The 19,408-nt window shown below is 41.3% G+C and overlaps 1 protein-coding gene across 16 annotated transcripts in view; it reads right to left on the bottom strand.

Annotated features, from left to right (window-relative positions):
• RSU1 (Ras suppressor protein 1) overlaps nt 1-19,408 on the bottom strand; it is a 208,150-nt gene that overhangs the window by 93,504 nt on the left and 95,238 nt on the right. For all 16 annotated transcript variants that reach the window (XR_015139587.1, XR_015139588.1, XM_086334189.1 and 13 more), the window contains one exon: nt 6,661-6,793. Coding sequence is in view for 14 of the 16 variants with exons in the window: in XM_086334189.1 (XP_086190315.1) it covers nt 6,661-6,793 (133 nt within the window). In the remaining 2 variants the exon portion in view is untranslated. The remainder of the gene's footprint in view (nt 1-6,660; nt 6,794-19,408) is intronic.

Here is a 19,408-nt window from a genome sequence, read left to right as displayed (position 1 = left end):
ATAACTCATCTTAGCTGGACAGAAAGCATCCAGCATTGAACTTGAAGACTGCTGAGAGTTAATAAAGGTTATCAATATGTAGGGTGGACCACGTCTTTGAGTAGGTCAATATTTCATAGTTCGATATGATCATTTCAAGTGAGTATCATTGAAAAATGGAACTCAAAATAATTCTTTTGGAAGAGGAAGTAACCTGACAGATTTCCTTTTTGGAGTGTAGATGGAGCCTAGACTATGTTGATTTTCCTTCTGTCAAGAGGGACAAATTATCTGTATTCTATTTACCTTAAATTGATACTGTAATACATCATATTGTACATTACAGCTGCACAAGACAGGTTGAAGGCAGGCTTGAGAGTCAATATACAAGGAAGGAGGAGATGCACAGTGAAGAGGAGAGACAGACATGATTGTTTTGCTCTTTAAAATCACGCATAAAAGTCTCTTGTGGCATAAGGATCAGAATAAACATCACTCTTCTTGCCTTGATGGAGCAGTTATGTTTTTTCTCATTTGCCCCTCTAAATTTATTCGCGACTCTTTTCATGGTAACTGCCCTAGTCATGAAATAAAGTGCAAAAAGACCGACAGAGCCTCAGCTCATTGGTTAAACGTGATCCCACAGTGCTCACCCAGCACAAAGTGGCTGAGGAGTGACTGCCTCCCAGGACCAGAGAGTGAACGTGCAGACTTGAGGGAGCCTTTTCCGAAGTCTGTACTTGCATCTAAGGCACGTCAGAGTGAAAGACATTTCAGCACACCTATAAAATGGGGTTTCCTGGACACTTTCAGAAATTCCAACTTAGCCTCCTGAAGCTCGTTTCCAAACCCTGGCAGAGTTCACCTTTGACCTTTACAGCTTAAGGGGATGGAGGTTCCCTCTCAAGCTCCAGGTCCACTGGACATGTCAAATGGGCAGCACTGTCCACTTAAAAAACTGTCCACTTAAAAAACTGAACTGTTTCGCATGAGCTATAAAATTATAGGAAAGCTTCAAAAGGCATGTACATACTTTATACATTGAAGAAATGGACATGCACGAAGAAAAAGGAAAAATACTAACGATCCCTGAAGTACATCTGAATAACAGTACTAAACAACTTAAAAAGAAGAAAAGTTAAACTCCTTTTAAATGTAAATTACAGTAAGCAATCTATCAAAAATGGAAGAGAAAAAGAACTGTCCTGCACTCTACCTCACGTAATCTGTTTTCTTCCTTTAGAGGGGAGAGATAAATTTACCAGGGCAATTAATAGCTCATGGCTACACAAAGAAAAGAGATGATGGACCAAGTCAAAGACCAAGGGTGATGTTATGTCCTGTCCTGACCTAACTCAGTAGAATTAACATTTGTCAACTCCTTATACTGGTAACATACTAGCTGGAGAAAAAGGAATTATATGTAATTCTCATCACTGAAAGTTAACATGAGCCCGTGGCGGATTCATGTTGATGTGTGGCAGAACCAATACAATATTGTAAAGTAAAAAAAATTAAAAAATTAAAAAAAAAAGAAAGTTAACATGAAATAAGGGATGCGACATGGTACCATCCAAAACACAACATATTTTATGGGTTTCCTTTTTCTCTTTGGTATTTTTTAGCAAGGTTTGTTAAATGAACACATTTGCATGCAAATAGGTCCAGAAACGTCAAAAATTTGAATCATTTTTTGTATTATGGAGGAAATGTGAGAATCCATTTATTAACTTAAAGAAAGAACCACGATCACACATGTAGCATCTATAAAGGAAATATAAATTACCAGGAGCATGATACACAGTCAGCTTTTAAAAACAATCTTTACGTCTGAAGGCTTTAGTTAGGAAAAATTGGTTCTTCTTTTTCATGTCTAATGTAAAGAAACACTGTGCTTCTCTGGCTTAGGTAGAGCTATTTTCAGATACAGTAATAAAAGAGAAAAGTCTCTGTCTTCTTGCGTATCTATTGTCACTACATAAAAGAAGTCCACTAACTGCTAGCAAGGTCCTGGCAGATTAACCCTCTCCTCCAGCCTTCTGTGATATTTATAAAACCATCTGCTTGTTCAGTGCATCCATTTTTACACTTCACCCGAAAAATAATGTTTGGAGAGTTTTATTAGAGAGGATTTCCTTCTGCAAAGGGCTGTCTTAAATCAATGGGATCACCTATTAGGTTCAAAATTTTTTAGCCTTTTGGTAGACCAGCTGTATCTATTATGTAAGGACCTTCTAAGTCAGAAGTCATTACAGGATATAGTAGTCAAGAAAGCCCAGGTATGGCTATTCTCAGACAGTAAAGAATTTGCCTGCCAATGTACAACACACCAGTTTGTGGGTTTGATCCCTGGGTCAGGAAGATCCCCTGGAGAAGGAAATGGCCACACACTCCAGGATTCTTGCCTGGGAAATCCAATGGACAGAGGAGCCTGGCAGGCTACAGTCCATGGGGTTGAAAAGAGTCGGATACGACTGAGCGACTAAACAATAACAACATGGTCACTCCAGCCTCTAACAGGTTTGCCCAAGGTGCAGAACAAAGGAAGACATTGCCTTAATTGTACAAGTAAAACAGCTTGAGAAACAATATGAAGCAGAATCAAAGTCCTTATTCCTCCTTACGAACTACACAGGATGATTTATTTTGCCAGATTTCCAAGGGAAGAGCAATTTGCCTGCATTTTCCCATCAATGCCCACCACTCCCCAAGCACTGCTTGGTTAAAATGCTTCCATTAAGTAACCTGAATAACAGTATGAATGTCTTTGTATGGGACTGAAAACAGAAAAGCAAGTGTGTGTGGCACCTTTCAATGGACAGCAAAGAAAGTCACAAGATGGGAAGAATGACGGGGAAGGAGCTTTTGAGTTATGCCAACCTGGAAATGAGGCTTTAGGACTGCCAGGCATTACAAATTGCAGCCTTCATGAGAATGCCTGTTTTCCAAATGTCGCTTTCAACCGACACCGTTTCCGCTTAACATTTGTCAAACCTCTTCTTTTGTTAAGAGTTAACATGTCAGCTTTTAAAATGGCTTGCAGTTTCCATCCACCTTCCTTGATGGAAATGTGAAAAGTGTGAGTTACTCCCTTTCACAAAGAATCTTGTCAAAGATCCTGACTCCAATCTGACTTCTCTCGGCGACCAAAAAAAAAAAAAAAAAAAAATCTGCCTCCTGGAAGCTTAACAAGCGGTGACGATCTGATCATAACTCTGCACAGAAACAGAAGTTACTCGACAATAGCCCGAAAACGCTAACATGCTTGTAGGGTTTGAGCGTCGACATCCAGAAGGAGCCAATTCCTTTGACAGAGGGAATAAGTGACAACGAGCGGGCAACACAATGACACCAGCCAATATGTTCCCTTTGCTGAAAGTAGGATAAATGAACAAAGAGGGAGCTCCGTCTGAGGAATCATCAGGATGCGATGAATGCCCCAAATGTACCCCAAAACAACCTCCTGAAGAGTCGCCTCTCAGCACTCTCCCAGCCCACACCTGCCCACATCCCCTCCTGTTCCATCCTCATCCACTTAAATCCCTGCCAAGTATTTTAATTCCTCCTAAACACTGACTTCCCTGTTTTGTTTCAAACATCCATGTCACCTCTTGGAGTCTGTTAAGAGTCTGGAAATGAGATAATTCATCTTCCCTGGACTGTCGCTGCTCGAGACTCTCGGAAGGCCTCTTAGGATGCGCTGGGAACAGGAAGGTCACCTTGAACCTCAACCAGGGACACGAAGGGAAATGAGATGAGCTGGTGAGTTCTTAATGCTCTCATTTAGGTAATGGGTCGATTGGTTAGAAAGGGGAGGAAAAAAAAGGAGATTCATTGGTATTTTAAGTGCCAGAATAAAAAATTAAAATGCGCTTTTATGACAGGCTAAAGATCAATATGTTAAAAAAAGGATTTTTTAATTGGAAGGGGTGTATGTGACTTATATAAAAAGAGATGAGGAAGTGAAGATTAGAAACCACAGGTTTTAGAATAAAGGATCTAAGACTAAGGTACCAAATGAGACATGTGCCTTGTTTAAAAAAATATCAGTGTAACATATAAACTGCCTCCGTGCAAGTCATCACATGTACAGCTTTACAAAAGTAGCCAAATATCTGCTAATTAGATTAATTTTTTCAGAGAGTTGAGAAATCCTACAAGTCCTCTAATTATGAAGTGACTACTTAAAAAAAAAAGAATCAAGTTTGATTTCTAGTTATATGAGGATATACAAACATATACTTATTCTTCTAAAAGAGGACCTTAAATTATAAAAATCAGTAAAACATAGTGATGGCATTTTTGCACAAGTATATTTTTTTAAAAAACAGACTGAGCGCTTGAGGCAGTGTCTTACTTGGTTCACAGTCCCTGTTTCTGGCTGGTATGTTGATCAAGGAATGAAGGTCACTGCTGCACTAGGAGAACAGGAGGGCAGAAAGCTGGGATACAGAAAGTGGTTAACATTCTTCTCTTTCCCAAGGAGGAGAGAAGGGGAGAACTCTAAGAGAATTCACTTTAGGGAGGTCCCTGCTCCCAGGAGTTTAATGTCAAGGGCATTCTCCCAGCAGAGGCGCACATACTCTTTTCAAATCAGTGAACAGAGTACTGGCTGGCACCCCTACAAAGGGGACAATGGCTCTCCCATGCTTCTCTAAGCTGTTTCATGGTGATTTAACTGGACAAAAGATAACAAAATTCTCCAAGAGGAAATCATGTAAAATATAAGCCAGTGGGCAAATTGCTTAGATGACTCTGATCCTCCAATATCAAATGCTATTGAAACAGACAAGAATATATACTCCAAACATGTCATGGACTAAGTGGATCACAGATTCCCTTTCAAATAAAGTATCAATAAACTCAGTCAACACCTCTCCTTTATCCAGAATCCTAATGACGTTCAAATAAACAGAAACTGCCTGTAATAGCACATAATTGTGATTCATTGCCTAATGACTCTAATGTACTCAAAATCCATACATTCACAATGTAATCTCTTAAAAGTGAAATGAAAATTAGAAGCACTTTCTTATGCACTATATTCTAATTCTCTGTAAATTCTAAATTAGTGTACTAGTATAAATTCTAAATTAGAGTAGATTTAAAAAATCATTAACCAGAATAAACAACAGAGTATTCCCCCCAATTCTGGATTAATAGTAGCTTAGTTTTCTGTAGTTATTATGTACAATGTTTTTCTAACAGTACACCACCCTACAAACCAAAGCACTGCATAACCTTCCATTCACTAATGAAACATTAGAGGTTAATCTAAAATTGACGTTAGCAACAATTAAGAATTTAAGAGAAACCAAACGAATAAACAGCTAATTTGCAATTATACTTTCACACTTTTTCATGATGAACTAGACAAATTTCCAACCCTGAGCTATGTTCATTTAAAAAAAAAAAACTATGTATAATAATTGCTCATATCTATGTGGTTCATGAAACAATAACACACCCCCTACACATCTTTCATTTTACTCTTTAGTAAGTCTTATGACATAAGATAAATATTAAGATGTCAAAAAAAAATGTTAAGGTATCATCTTAAAAGAAACCTAGACCAGGCTTTCAAGTTGCATTCGTATACAAGGATATGCATCACTTTGGCAATTTCAGTTTATTCTGCTTGAATATCATTGTTCTTTCACAGTTTACCTTCTCTGTGATTCTGTCTGCTGGAAATATACCAAAAGGAGTCCCAGATGTGTAACCAGGAACATGGCAGCAGGAGGACTCGTACTACCAGGACCACCATTGACCATTCATGGGCCAGGACTCTGCCCTGCCAGTTAAATCTGACCCACTGTTCCAACACAGATTCGGAGAAAGCCGTGTTGAGCTGGGGGGCAGGGGATAGCGCTGATACCCATAGAAAAAAAGGGAGACTCCAAACTGACTTCAGCCTTTAATGATCCCCGAGGTCTTCTCTAAGAGTTGGGATGTTAAAATTCTCACAAGTTGGTACTGGACACAGAAACAGATTCAACTTGACTATGAATTGTTTCAAGTCTTTTGCAGTTGCTTAAAACTAGAGGTGGCTAGGTTTCAGCATTAGACGGTCACTGAAGCACTGAGAGAAATGACCACTTCAATTTGGGGGTGGTGAGCCGGAGGAGCAGAAAATAGTAACAGAAGACACAGTAACAACAGAGCAGGTGGAGGGGGCAGAATTCCTTCTCACCTGAACATACTGAGGAAAAGAGAGGCGGGAATACTTAGGTTTTAATGCTGGACCCCCCAGGGGTGCCCTGGACCAGAGGGAAGGACTTGAAAGATTTTGATGCTGTGACTTAAGCCAGCTGATCCCGCCTCGTTTTCTGTCTTATCTTTTCTCTTAAAGAAGAGAATGATGCTTTCTTAGTATGCTCTACTGATTTTATAAATAAACCACTTAACAATTTCGTTCACAACATTTGTTATTCTCTGCATTCAAAGGAGAAAAGAATATGTTCTGATCTTAATGTGTCTGGTGAATTTCCTTAGTGTCATGAATATTCAGCCAGTTTAACACCTTAAAAGATTTCTAAACAAAACTAGTATAAGTTTCCTTTGACAATGTGAATGAAAAATAGTCTATAAATAAAGACAATTACTATGTCTGGTTGTTAAGCTGGCATAATTATAAATACCATAAAACCAGTAGATTTCAGAAAATCATTGTCTACTTACTATTTGTACGTCTCGGAGCGGATGTATTCAAAAACATGGGACACGCCAAGCTGGAACTGGTCAGCGATAGGGGTAACCCAGGGATTGTTCTCTGCTTTGAATATCTGCTTCTGACCAGTTAAATCCAAGTTTCCTAAAAAGACAGAAAAAAAAATGAAGGTCATCTAACCAACAGAAATCAAATTCAAGAAGTAATTCATGCCCAGTAACCACAGCACAACCTTAAGCATCTTCTGAGTCATTTGTTTTAAAAATATTTAGCCCAAGTCATTGCTAGTCTACAAGCCATGTCAGTGATTGAATACTGACACAAGAGATTAGGAAGGAAGGGAAGGCGATGAGGAGAGAGGGCAGAGGGAGTAGAAGAGGTAAGAAGGAAGTAAACTTGGAAGGAATTCACACAAATGTAGCATTTGCTTCATTTTTTCCAGTATTTGCTATACGAACAAAAACGGCCTTCCAGGATTGAAAGAACCCTTAATATCAGGACATCCCCCAATTTCACCTTGACAGTGCATCACCATCTGTCCAGTAAGACTGAAACCTGATCCAATCAACACCGCTTTTCATCAAAGCAGGACACAAGTGAAGAAAAATGAGAACACTGCCCATGTAAAACTACTACTGCCTCACTCGGGTACCATAAGCACATCTCAGAATCAGCACTAAACGCGTCTCAGTAACATGGTTAAGGGTAGAGATGCACACATATATATCCTACCTATTCACAAATTACCTGTAAAAAGCATTTCCTCCTTTGATTCTCCAGCAGTCCCTAAAGTCAGTAATTGACATCACTTTACAGGTAAGAAAAAACACAGAAACTTGGGGAAATTAAGTAATATCTCTAAGAACAGACAATGTAAGAGTAGGGATTTGAATCTAAGCCTCTGACTCCAAATCTCTTATACATTTCTACAGTGTTTGGTGATGCTAACAGGTTACATGTCAACCTAGATCAACCAAACATGAGCTAATGAAGGTAGCCAGCATCTGGGTACCACGTGTTGCTGAATCAGTTGATTATGTATGTTTTTCTGTTTGGCATATTTGAAAATGGAAAAGGGAAGTGTGAGAAAGAGCTTCAAAGAACATGCCTGCCTATGAGAGAGACAGAAAGAGATGTTACACAGTAGAGCTGCATGTGGTTTAAATGGCAGTCAGCTGGCTCACCAACATCCTTGCCCTCAAAGTCCTATGGAAGAAGTCCATTTTCAGACCCCTGGTCTACAGTTCTAAGGTTTTTGAACACAGACACCTAGCAATTATTCTTTACAGGACACAATCCAAGTACCATTTCTGTCCTGTTCCGAGGCTCCAACTGCCAATTTTGTCGTAACAAATAACTTCAGGATATGGGAAACATATTCTAAGGATGTAAGCACTGCACAAAGCACAGCATTTCCCAGCTAATCTGAACTTCAGAAATGAGAAGATAACGTTTACTAGGACAGTGATGCAGTATTTCTTCTTAAAACAGAAGAAACGATGATACTCTGAATCTGCCTTCTTTTTGTTATATTGACAGACCTTGTTGTATCAACACTTCACTTTATTGTGCTCTGCACATACTAATTACATTTTTTATAAAGTAAAGGTTGTGGCCACCTCACATCCAGCAAGTCTGTTGGTGCCATTCTTCCAACATCACTTGCTTACTTTTGTATCTCTGGGTCACATTTCAGTAATTCTCCTCATATTTTAAGGCTTTTTAACGTTATTATTTATGTTATGGTGATCTGTGATCAGTGATTTTTGATGTGACTACTACATGTCACTGAAGGCTCAGATGATGGTCAGCAGTTTTTATCAGTAAGAAAATTTTTAATATTTATTTTTGGCTGCACTGGGTCTTGGTTGCTGCGCATGGGCTTTCTCTAGCAGCGGTGAGTGGGGTCTACTCTCTAGATGCGGTGTGCAGGCTTCTGATTGCAGTGGCTTCTCTCGTTGCCGAGCACAGGCTCCAGAGCTCATGGGTTTCAGTACCTGTGGGTCACGGGCGCTAGAGCTCGGGCTCAGCAGTTGTGGCGAACGGGTTGAGCCGTGGCACGTGGGATCTTCCCAGACCAGGGATGGACCCGGCAATGGCAGGTGGATTCTTGAACAACGAACCACCAGGGAAGCCCGTCAGTAAGACATTTTTAACTAGGTATGTACATTTTGGGGCTTCCCGGGTAGATCAGCTGGTAAAGGATCCACCTGCAATATAGACAGACCCCAGTTCTATTCCTGGGTCAGGCAGATCCCCTGGAGAAGAGATAGGCTACCCACTCCAGTATTCTTGGCCTTCCCTGGTGGCTCACACAGTAAAGAATCCGCCTACAATGCGGAAGACCTGGGTTTGATCCCTGGGTTGGGAAGAACCCCTGGAGGAGGGCATGGCAACCCACTCCAGTATTCCTGCCTGGAGAATCCCATGGACAGAGGAGCCTGGCAGGCTACAGTCCATGGGGTCACAAAGAATCAGATACAACTGAGCGACTAAGCACAGCACACAGCACATGTACATTTTTAGACGTGGCGCTATTGCACAATTAACAGACTACAGTATAGTATAAATAAAATTTTTATATGCAGTGGGAAACCAACAAACTTGAGTAATCTGCTTTATTGTGGTATTTGCTTTATTGTGATGGTCTGAAATGCAAACTACAGTTATCTCAGAGGGGTGCCTGAATGAACGTGAAGCTATTCGGAATAACAGAGGAAAAAGAGACCAATGGAAAAGTGATCCCTATTTCATAAAATGCTTTTAAAGAAAACCGATATTATGAAATAGTAAGAGAGTAATCCATCATGATATTTCCAAAGCTATTTAAAATCTGCTGGTTAAGTACAAAAATAAGCAGATACATTTCTCTCCAAGATTATCAATATTGTCAATTTCCTCATCTTAATGGTTAAACATCATTAGTCAGATATTAAATCACTTGGGAAATTAACGGGCTTTATTCTCTGCACCATGAGTCAGAAAACTGCTTGGGATAAGTGGAAATGCAAATGTTGCACATACTGGGTTTAGCCAAGTACCCTACAAAGGTGTAACACGGCTGGCAGTGGACTGCTGTTCATATATTTTGCTTTTATCTTTACTTGGACACGAGACAAGTTTTTCAGCTTCCCAAGAATCGAACTGATTGCTTGTTTAAATTCTGCTATAATGCTCATTTCCTCATTTGCTATACCCTATGTCCTCCTGTTCATATCATTGTCTCATTACTTCTTTTTCTCCAATTTCCACACTCCTAAAAATGAACAGAAGTTTCTGGGGAAAGTCTTAAATTTACAAACAAGTCTGTATTTCTGAAGTGTCATGTTTAAGTTTTTAAACTATTTTTCGGCTGTGCCACTCGGCATGTGGGACCTTAGTTCCCTGACCAGGGACTGAACACGTGCCCCCCTGCACTGGAAGCTCAGAGTCCTAATCGCTGGCCCACCAGGCAAGTTTCTGACATGTCGTGTTTTAAATGCACGGTATATTATGTTGTGCAGTATAGACAGCACATCCTTAGACAGCACGGTCACTGAGGGAAGGGCCGAGTGACCAGGTGATAGTAACAACAGGGCAGAAATTCACTAAAAAGTTGGGGGGTTACTAGAGGTAAAAGCCTCTTTCTTAAAACATTCACCTAATTGACAGCCTACACTTACTCAATATCCTCCTCCTGCCTCCGAGCCCTGCCCACTTACATTATCAGGGAATCAACTGTGAAAAGAAATAATCAATGAGACCTTTGGAAAAAATACGTCTTCTAAAATGGGTAACCAAAAAAAAGAAAAAAAAAAAGCCATGAAAAGCATAAATTACATAAAGATGTGAACTAATTCCTAAGCAAAGGAGATTTCCCTGATAGAGGTGTTTCTGCTCTAAATATCTTTCTTCCTCATCCCCCCAAATTGGTTAGTCTAACAAAAAATCCAGTCTAACTTTCCCATGGGTAGAGTGTATCTGATGAACAAGCTTCCTGGACTCTGTCATTCACACACATTACCATGAACTAACTTAACTGGACTGCTTTCCTATTTAACCTCTGGTTCAGATGGGTATCACAGGAAAATGACTTAAAAAAAAAAAAAACAAAACTCTGGGGAAGGAGGAGGGTCAAAAGAGGAGAAGTAGCTGTGTCTGGAGCACAGAGGATTTCTTGGCTTGCTGTATTTTCAAGGCTCTGGGTCAGTGTGAGAGCAATGTGGACCAGGGAAAGTTTCAGAAGGACCCCACAGACAGGCCTGTTTTTCCAAATTTGCCCAGGAGAGCAGGAGAGGAAGACTACTCTCTTCTTTCCCAGCCTGCATCACCAGCTCCCTCCCACCCAGGTGCAGGGTTTGCCTGAGACAGACTGGCTTCTGGGGCCACTTGCTGCAAGGCCTCCACCTAGACATCTCTCCTCGAGGAATGAAATACAAAGAAACTATATGGGACTAAAAGTAAGTGTGTGCAAGCACAGCTGGGGCAAACATGGACAAAAGATACAAAAAGACCAAAAAAGCCCTTTTGCCACTTCTAAAGAGCCTGGAGCAAAAACTAGGTGTTGGCAACTGCAAAAGCAGGGTACTGTGCTCCCTACCCTGCCCTCAATACCACCTAAGTGGTGGGCAAACCACCTAAGCCACCCCTCCAGCCCGATCCTTGGACACACTCCTGTCTTCACCCCATATAAGGAACCAGCTCCCTCACCCTTGGGGAGTGAGCAAGGGAATCTATTACCTGTTCTCACTCCTCCCTGCTGCAACAGGAGCCCCGATAAAGCCTTGCCTGAATTTGGCCTCTAGTCAGTTTCTACTGATTGGGGAAGGACACGAACCCTCATTGGCAGACATGCCCACTAATCCAAAACGACAGGTATGTTATGAACCGGTTTTAATGGATCATCCTTGAAATCAACATACAGGTACAGGAAAGAACAGCCTGTACTCTCCTACCAGCAACCTACAAACCTGCTTTCCAATGTACCTCGTCTCATGTTCACTTAGTAACAGCCTCTGACTAAGCCTGTAGTCTTTTTAATGGTAATCCTCTAAAAATAATGTACTTAAGTTCCATGCTCCCTGGTTGCCATATATGGAAAACAGACCTGGGGGAATAACGTCAAGAAAGGAGGTCAGCTCTGTACCCTGGACCCTCTTGTCTGAGACCTCGAACCCTCCAGAGAGCTGTCAGTCCCTAGCTATGTCTCTGTTTAAGCACTATCAATGGAGACACAAGAGGCAGAGGATGACGCTAATGACGCCTGCTAACTGGAGCACGCAGGACCTGAGGGATGCAAGCTGGACGTGGTTGATTCGGGGAAGAGGAATCTTATGCTGATGAAAGTTGGAGTACAAAGAACGGACCAGAGGCTGCTTGTGAGCATTTTTATTTCTATCACTTCAAACTCATCTGTGCACTCTAGCTGGAGGAGGGGGATGCTAGAGGGATGGAGTTACCCTCCCCCACTCCCATTTATTTACCTTAGTGTCAAACAATCCTCACTCAGATTTAATACCAAACTTCAGATTCACGGGTGCTTCATGGAATACTGGAACTGGGAAGCCTAGCAGAAAAGCATGATTCATGTTCACTGACATGGGGTGTGTGTGTTGGGGGGAGGTGTGAGAAGACCACACAGTAGCTTTGTGGTGGATGCTATGCTTTTTTCTTAACAAAGAAGCACGAAACCCATGCTTCAGGTCCACAGCGCACCTTAAAGCAGGCAACTATTACAGATGACAGAGATGGAAACCGCACGAGCCAGAGCCTGCGCCAGCACCGACTCTACGAGCTGTAAGCAGACTCAGTGGAAGGGGACATGCCTGTTTTATTTTCTGAGTTAATGTCACTGGTGAAGGATGCAGTACCTGCTTCGGTGCAGCTGCGATCCTCCCAGCTGGCTTGGTGTCTCTCGCTTTCTCACCTCCCTCTGAACGAACGCAGCAATTTCAGAAGAGGGTTAAGATAATTAGAAGAAAGCTCGGCCATCATCCCACGTGAAAAGCTGACACCTGGCTCCTGGGGGCCCGGCAACAAGTTCCTCCGACCTCAGCCGAGCTCATCCATCAGCTGTCTGAGGCGGGTTCCCTCTGCAGTAATAACATGCAGGGAGCATCTCAGCGTCCCGTCAGTCAGGCTGCGGGAGCCCTAACTTGCCGCACGCTTGGCTGGCTCCAGTTAGGAGTCCTTGCCCATCTCCTTTATTAGAAGCCTGAGCAGCGCTCCGGTGCTGTTCTAACAAGGATCAGGCAGCAGGATTAAGCACTGTGACAAAGAGGATCTAATAAGCTAGAAAGGGGTGCACCCACGGACACGCTGGCTGCCTCCCAGACACACATTCCCTCTGCTCGCTCTCCGGTGGGGAGGCCCGGGCCATGTGGGGAGCCAGCCCGCACCGTGATGAGCGGTGACCCTCTGACCGGCACTGCCCTGTCACTCACAGGCTACTTCTGAAATTGCAAATTGGATTTTCCATTTTATTACCTGCAAAGGCACCACATGTACTTCATTCCAGAGCCTCGAGTACAGCAGTTCTGCCATGCGACTGTATTTTGTAAAGGCTAAAGAAAGCATGGAAAACAAGCATTCCCCTGGCTAGTGATACATGTGATCGGATGGAACAGGCCTTGTGGCCCCACTGATAAGCAGACTTGTTTGCATGTATAGAAATGGGTTGTCTTCATAATCCTACTGATAAGAATTCTTCCTGAACACTCCAAATCCTGAAACGCGTGGCCAGGAACATCATTTATTGCATATTAAGCAATCAAGGCAACCTGGGCAAATTTTTCATGTCATCGAAGCATCATTCCCTCCCTCCCTAATTCCAAAATCTGCGAAACACTTTTTAAATGAGTGCATCCTAACAGCCAGGCTCCCTTGCTCATGAAACTCTAAGGCCATCGTCTAACAAGGTAAAACTAGCAAACCGTGGCTGATGGGGTACTCTATCGTCAGTATACTGGATTTGCCCAAACTCAGGAAACTGATTCGCTGCTGAAGGGGTCTAGATGGGACATTATGACAGCTGAGAGATCACCTCTGCTCTGCAGTGAATCCACACACAGGAGCTAACCACAAGCAACTCCAGCACAAAACAAAAGCGACATTCAGGGCTGCTCCAAATATAAACAGATATTCTACATGTAAATCCCTAAGCTTATTACTATGTAAGAGGCTTCTAATTACAGAAGTGCATGATGACAGCTGGAGATGGAAAGCTTCTATCTTTTTCACTTCTTCAGCAACAAACTTTACTGAATGGAAAACGAGCATAAGGCTTATAAAATCATGCTCACATTGGAATAATAAATGTTTGCTATAATAAAACACTGGAAACAACCAGAATGTTCAATAGGTGAGAAGCAGAATAACATGGCTACTCAATGAAGTGTTATCAGGTCATTAGAACAAATGACAAAGACTTGTATGTTTTGATTTAGGAAGAGATCTACACCCTAATTTTTAAAAATTCGGGGTATACTAAGTTTGTTATGATTTCATTTTTGAAAAAAAAGGTATAGAAGAAAGAAATCTCATATTAGGTATATGAGGAAATGTTTAAGTGAAAAAGAGAAGAGAAGGACACATATCAAATTGTTAATATGGGTTTTCTCAAAGAGGGGAAATGAAGGTGGGGAAGGGATTTGAACTCACAGAATAAAAGGTAAATTATTTATTTCCTTTCTCAAGAACTCCATGTGATTACAAGTATGAATTATTTTTACAATTAAATAAGAATAAGGTGAATGAAAAGGATATCATCAGAAGTAATTCAAAATATAAGACGGATGCTAATTGGTACAAAGGCAGTGCCTTTGATTTAAAATGGCATCATCCCACTGCAGGAACAGCCTGATGGTCTGCTAAGCCCTAACTGGATTGAGAAGCAGGGTCTGAGGCTGCTGCTTTTTCTGGGCATCATCGATGCAGTCCAAGTAGGCTGGAATGTCTCATGACAGCTCTCAAATTTATTCTGTGGGGAATTCGAGGCCACACTGTCATTCTGGCAATTGTCTGCTTAGCCTTCTGGGAACACATTTTTAAAACAGGCATTTAGCTCTCTTAATATATATGATGCACTGCTGCTTTGTGAAACATACTAAAACTGTGACTCTTCCGATCTAGTCAAGGGAAGCATACAATTTAAATGAAAGAGATTTTGTAAAAAGCTCAACACCCTGCCAAATGGCTTCAACTACAGCGGCCTCTGACTTACGCATGTATTGTGCGGAGGAGTCCAGAAGCCCTTTTAAAGAATGAAGAAAAATATCACTTTACAGTTTTCCCCAGTGCCCTTCTTGGCCATGTGACATCTGTGTTCCAGGTTAAGATGGACTAGAAAAGGGTCTCTCAGTCGCTGGTAAATACAATTCCCCATCAACAGAGCCATGGTCATCCTGAGGGCTCACCACCATCGCTGCTTTATTCAGCAAGTCCCTGTCCATGGAGGTCCAATGAATAACTCATGTGGTAAACCTGGCCTTTGTGTAGGACTTCCCCATTATTCTTCTAAAGGTGGGAGGAAAAAACCTTACTTTTGCTTAACAGATGTCCCTTTTATTGTTTATATAACATCAAGAAGCATATTCTTTTTTTAAAAAAATATTTATTTATATATTTAGCTGTGCTAGGTCTTACGTTGCATCATGTAGGATCTAGAGTTCCCTGAGCAGGGACTGAACTTGGGCCCCGGCATTGGGAACACTGGATCCTAGCCACTGGACCACCAGGGAAGTCCGCAGGAAGTGTATTCTAAAGCCCAGTGGGTGTGGCTCTGGAAGCCACACACCATTCACTGGCTTTCTGACCAAATGACCTTGGGTAAATCCCTGTGTTTTCTGAGCTTCAGTTTCCTCATCTGCCAAGTGGGGTTAATGGTACCAATTGACAGGATTGTGGACAGGAGCCCAAAGGTGTACAAAGTCATTCTCTACCCTGGAAAGCACTACATCAATATAAAATGCTCTTCATTATTATGCTAAGCGAAATCTGCAAAGGAGAGAAAAATGTATACTGGAAAACAATTTGCCTAAAACAGAGATTCACTCAGGGAATTCATCTCCTGAAAGTTAAAGTCGCCCAGTCGTGTCTGACTCTTTGCAACCCCATGGACTATAGAGTCCATGGAACTCTCTAGGCCGGAATACTGGAGTGGGTAACCTTTCCCATCTCCGGGGGATCTTTCCAACCCAGGGATTGAACCCAGGTCTCCCACATTGCAGGCGGATTCTTTACCAGCTGAGCCACAAGGAAGCCCAAGAATACTGGTGTGGGTAGCCTATCCCTTCTCCAGCAGATCTTCCCGACCCGGGAATTGAACTGGGGTCTCCTGCATTATATCTCCTGAAATAGAATGCAAAATAAACATACATTTGCCTGGTAGTACCCTTTCAAGGAAAAGGCCCCCAAGTTCATAAACTTCTCAAAGGTCTGTGATCAACAGTAGGGCCATGGGGCTTCCCTGGTGGCTCAGTGCTAAAGAACTGCCTGCCAATGCAGGAGACATGGGTTCAATCCTTGATCCAGGAAGATCCCATGTGCCATGAAGCCAACTAACCCCGCACATCACAAATACTGAGCCTGGGAGCCGCAACTACTGAAGTGTCTGTACCCTAGAGCCTGTGCTCTGCAACAAGAGAAGCTGCCACAATGAGAAGCCCGTGCACCAAAACTAGAGAACAGCCCCTGCTTGCTGCAACTAGAGAAAAGCCCATGCAGCAAAGACGGCCCAGCACAGCTATAAATAAAATAAAAATAAGTGAAAAGAAAAACAAAAAGCAGGGCCAATAAGAAATATAGGAATGCTGATTTCATTCCCTAGAAGACTGAAGGGTGGCAGTCTGCAGCACCCCACGAGGGTCGGGTCCCAGAGCGCATTAGGTCATTCAGCGTCCTCCCAGGCCTCACTGTCCTTTCATTGAAGTCCCCCAGTTCAAGAACAATGTTCTGACTGCCTGGGAAGTTGGAAATGTAAGCACCAATGAGAAAGCCCCAGTTACCCCAGAGATCCCAAGGAGACATCCCTGAATATCAACAACATAAACTAGATAAATGGATGTTCAAGGAATAAGTTCCAGCACTCACAACTTCTTATAAGATCAATAAAGGTATCACACCCTTCGGTCATCTATTCCAAGTACAGGTGTGTAAGAATTCTGAAACTGAAACCAACTATCTTATTTGATGAAGAGCAACATGATGTGAGTGGAGGAAAGACCTGACTGCAAAAGAAGTCAGCACATATGTGGAATCTAGAATAATGGTACAGATGAACTTATCTACCAAACAGAAACAGACACAGAGGTATGGAGAACAAATTTATGGACACCAAGGATGGAAGGGAAGTGGGATAAATTGGGAGACTGGGATTGACACATATACACTGCTATGTATGAAACAGATAAACTAATGACAACCTCCTGTACAGCACAGGGAACTCAGTACTGTGGTGACAAGTGGGAAGGAAATCCAAAAGAGAGGTAATGTATGTATCATACAGCGATTCGCTTTGCTGTACAGCAGAAACCAACACAATGTGGTAAAGCAACTACATTCCAATCAAAATTAATAAAAAATATTTAAAAAGTCAGCACATTTGGGTTCAACTCTTACGTCTCTCATTAACTACTCATATATCTGGTTTCCTCATCTGTGAAGAATGATATCGGGACTGATAAGTTCTAAGATTCCTTCCCAGTGTAAAACTCAACTAAATTTTTTTAAAGCAATTCTCAACATTCAAAAAAGCATTTGCATTTGTATCAAAGGATGGATGTTAACTAAACATATCGTGGTAATCATTTATAAAATATGTAAGTCAAATCAGTATGTTGTATACTTTACACAGTGCTGTATGTCTATTTTATCTCAGTTAGAAAAAAAAGAAAAAATTATGCTAAGGATACATGGATATTCACAGTGATTTATGAATACAAATTTTCATTTATGCTGCTAGTGCTCCTACAGAACATCTGCAAACAACTCAAATAACTCAAGGGTTGGTTAATATATTATGAGACACTCTTAGGATGGCAGAGTATGTCATCATACGGTTAAAAATGACTTCAAATAAAATGTAATTATATGGGATAATGGTCATGACACAACACTGAAGGTTGAAATGTAGGCTATAAAACCCACATCAGATGATCCTATGTTTCAAAAAAGTTTATATACATATGTGTAGGAAAAAGACTAGAAGAACATTCACACGTGCATACACAACAAGAGAAAAGACTTCTTTCTTCTTAATAGTGGTTATTTCTGAAGGGGAGAATCACCCTTTACTGTGCTTCCCAGTTATTCTAAAGCAGTGATTTTCAGACTTGAATGGGCATCAACATTTCCTGGAGGCCTCTGGAAAACCTCCAGGGTTTTTGACTTAGGCGCACCTGGATAAAACCCAGAGCTTACATTTCTAACAAGTCCTTAGGCTTCCCCGGTAGCTCAAACTGTAAAGAATCTGCCTGCAATGCAGAGGACTCAGGTTCAATCCCTGGATTGGGAAGATCTCCTGGAGGAGGGAATGACAACCCAACTTCAGTATTCTTGCCTGGAGAATGCCATGGACAGAGGAGCCTGGCGGGCTACATTCCATAGGGACCCAAAGAATTGGACAGGAATGAGCAACTAACACTTTCACTTTAGGGGATGATGATGTCTGCTCTAGGGACCATACTTAGAAAAAGTTTCCGTTTATTTATAATAATAAAAAAAAGTAAGCAATCAAATGTTTTTAAAAGCTTAAATAAAGCAGCCCCCAAATATTAAATCTATTTAGAGTACTAAAAAAAAAAAAAAATCTGAATTTTCAGATACTACCACCAGTTCTATTAAGATGTTAAAAAAAACACAAAAGCTTCCATAAAGTTGTGAATGCTAACATTAGTATCATCTGCATCATAATTATAATAGCAATTAACTGCGGACCACATATTATGCACCAGGTGCTGCTTCAGGAGCTCCACATTCTTTCAAGGGGTAACAACAACTGTGCCCAGAAAGTATCACTATTATCTCATTTAAAGAAGAAGAGACAACTAACATTCAGGGAGGCTGAGCCCCATATTCACGGTGGGATTCAAAGGCCAGGTTATCTGACTCTTTAAAAGCCATTGGTGTTCCCAGTACAGGACACTTAAAACATTTTCCTCTTTCTGCAAAAATGTACTGAGGTGTTGCTGGAAAAGTCAACATTATGACATGGTTTAAAGAACACCGAGGGAGAGAAACAGAAAAACATCCTTTACCTCTCTCACAGGGTCCAGAATCCTATCATCAGAACCACAATCTAGAATCATCACTGTTACCTCTAGGAATTTTGTGTCTAAATTAAGATACCTGGGCAGAGGAATGTGTTTGGCTGATACGCTTTCATTAATATGACAGTCAATATTTTCAACAGACCCTGTTAATATAGAGCATGCACTTCCCTATTTAAGAGTCAGAAACAAGGCCAAGGGTTTTGGGTTTTTTTTTTTTTTTTGCTTAAATTGATCATGTATTTTTTAAATTAATTTATGAAGGAGTATAACTGCTTTACAATGTCGTGTTAGTTTCAGGTGTGCAGCAAAGTGAACGAGTTATACGTATATGTGTACCTACTCTGTTTTAGATTCTTTTCCTGTACAAGTCATTACAGAGCATGGAGTAGACTTCTCTGTGCTATAAAGTAGGTCCTTATTAGTTATCTATTTTATATTTAGGACTGTGTATATGTCAACCCCACTCTCCCAATTTATTCCTCCCCTCTTCTCCCTTGGTAACCATAAGTTT

Source organism: Bos grunniens, chromosome 13 (assembly GCF_055505025.1).
Source record: "Bos grunniens cultivar Pamir isolate PY7600 chromosome 13, Bosgru_T2T1.0, whole genome shotgun sequence".
In the NCBI taxonomy this organism is placed as follows: domain Eukaryota; kingdom Metazoa; phylum Chordata; class Mammalia; order Artiodactyla; family Bovidae; genus Bos; species Bos grunniens.
This window is presented reverse-complemented; position numbering and strand designations above follow the sequence as displayed.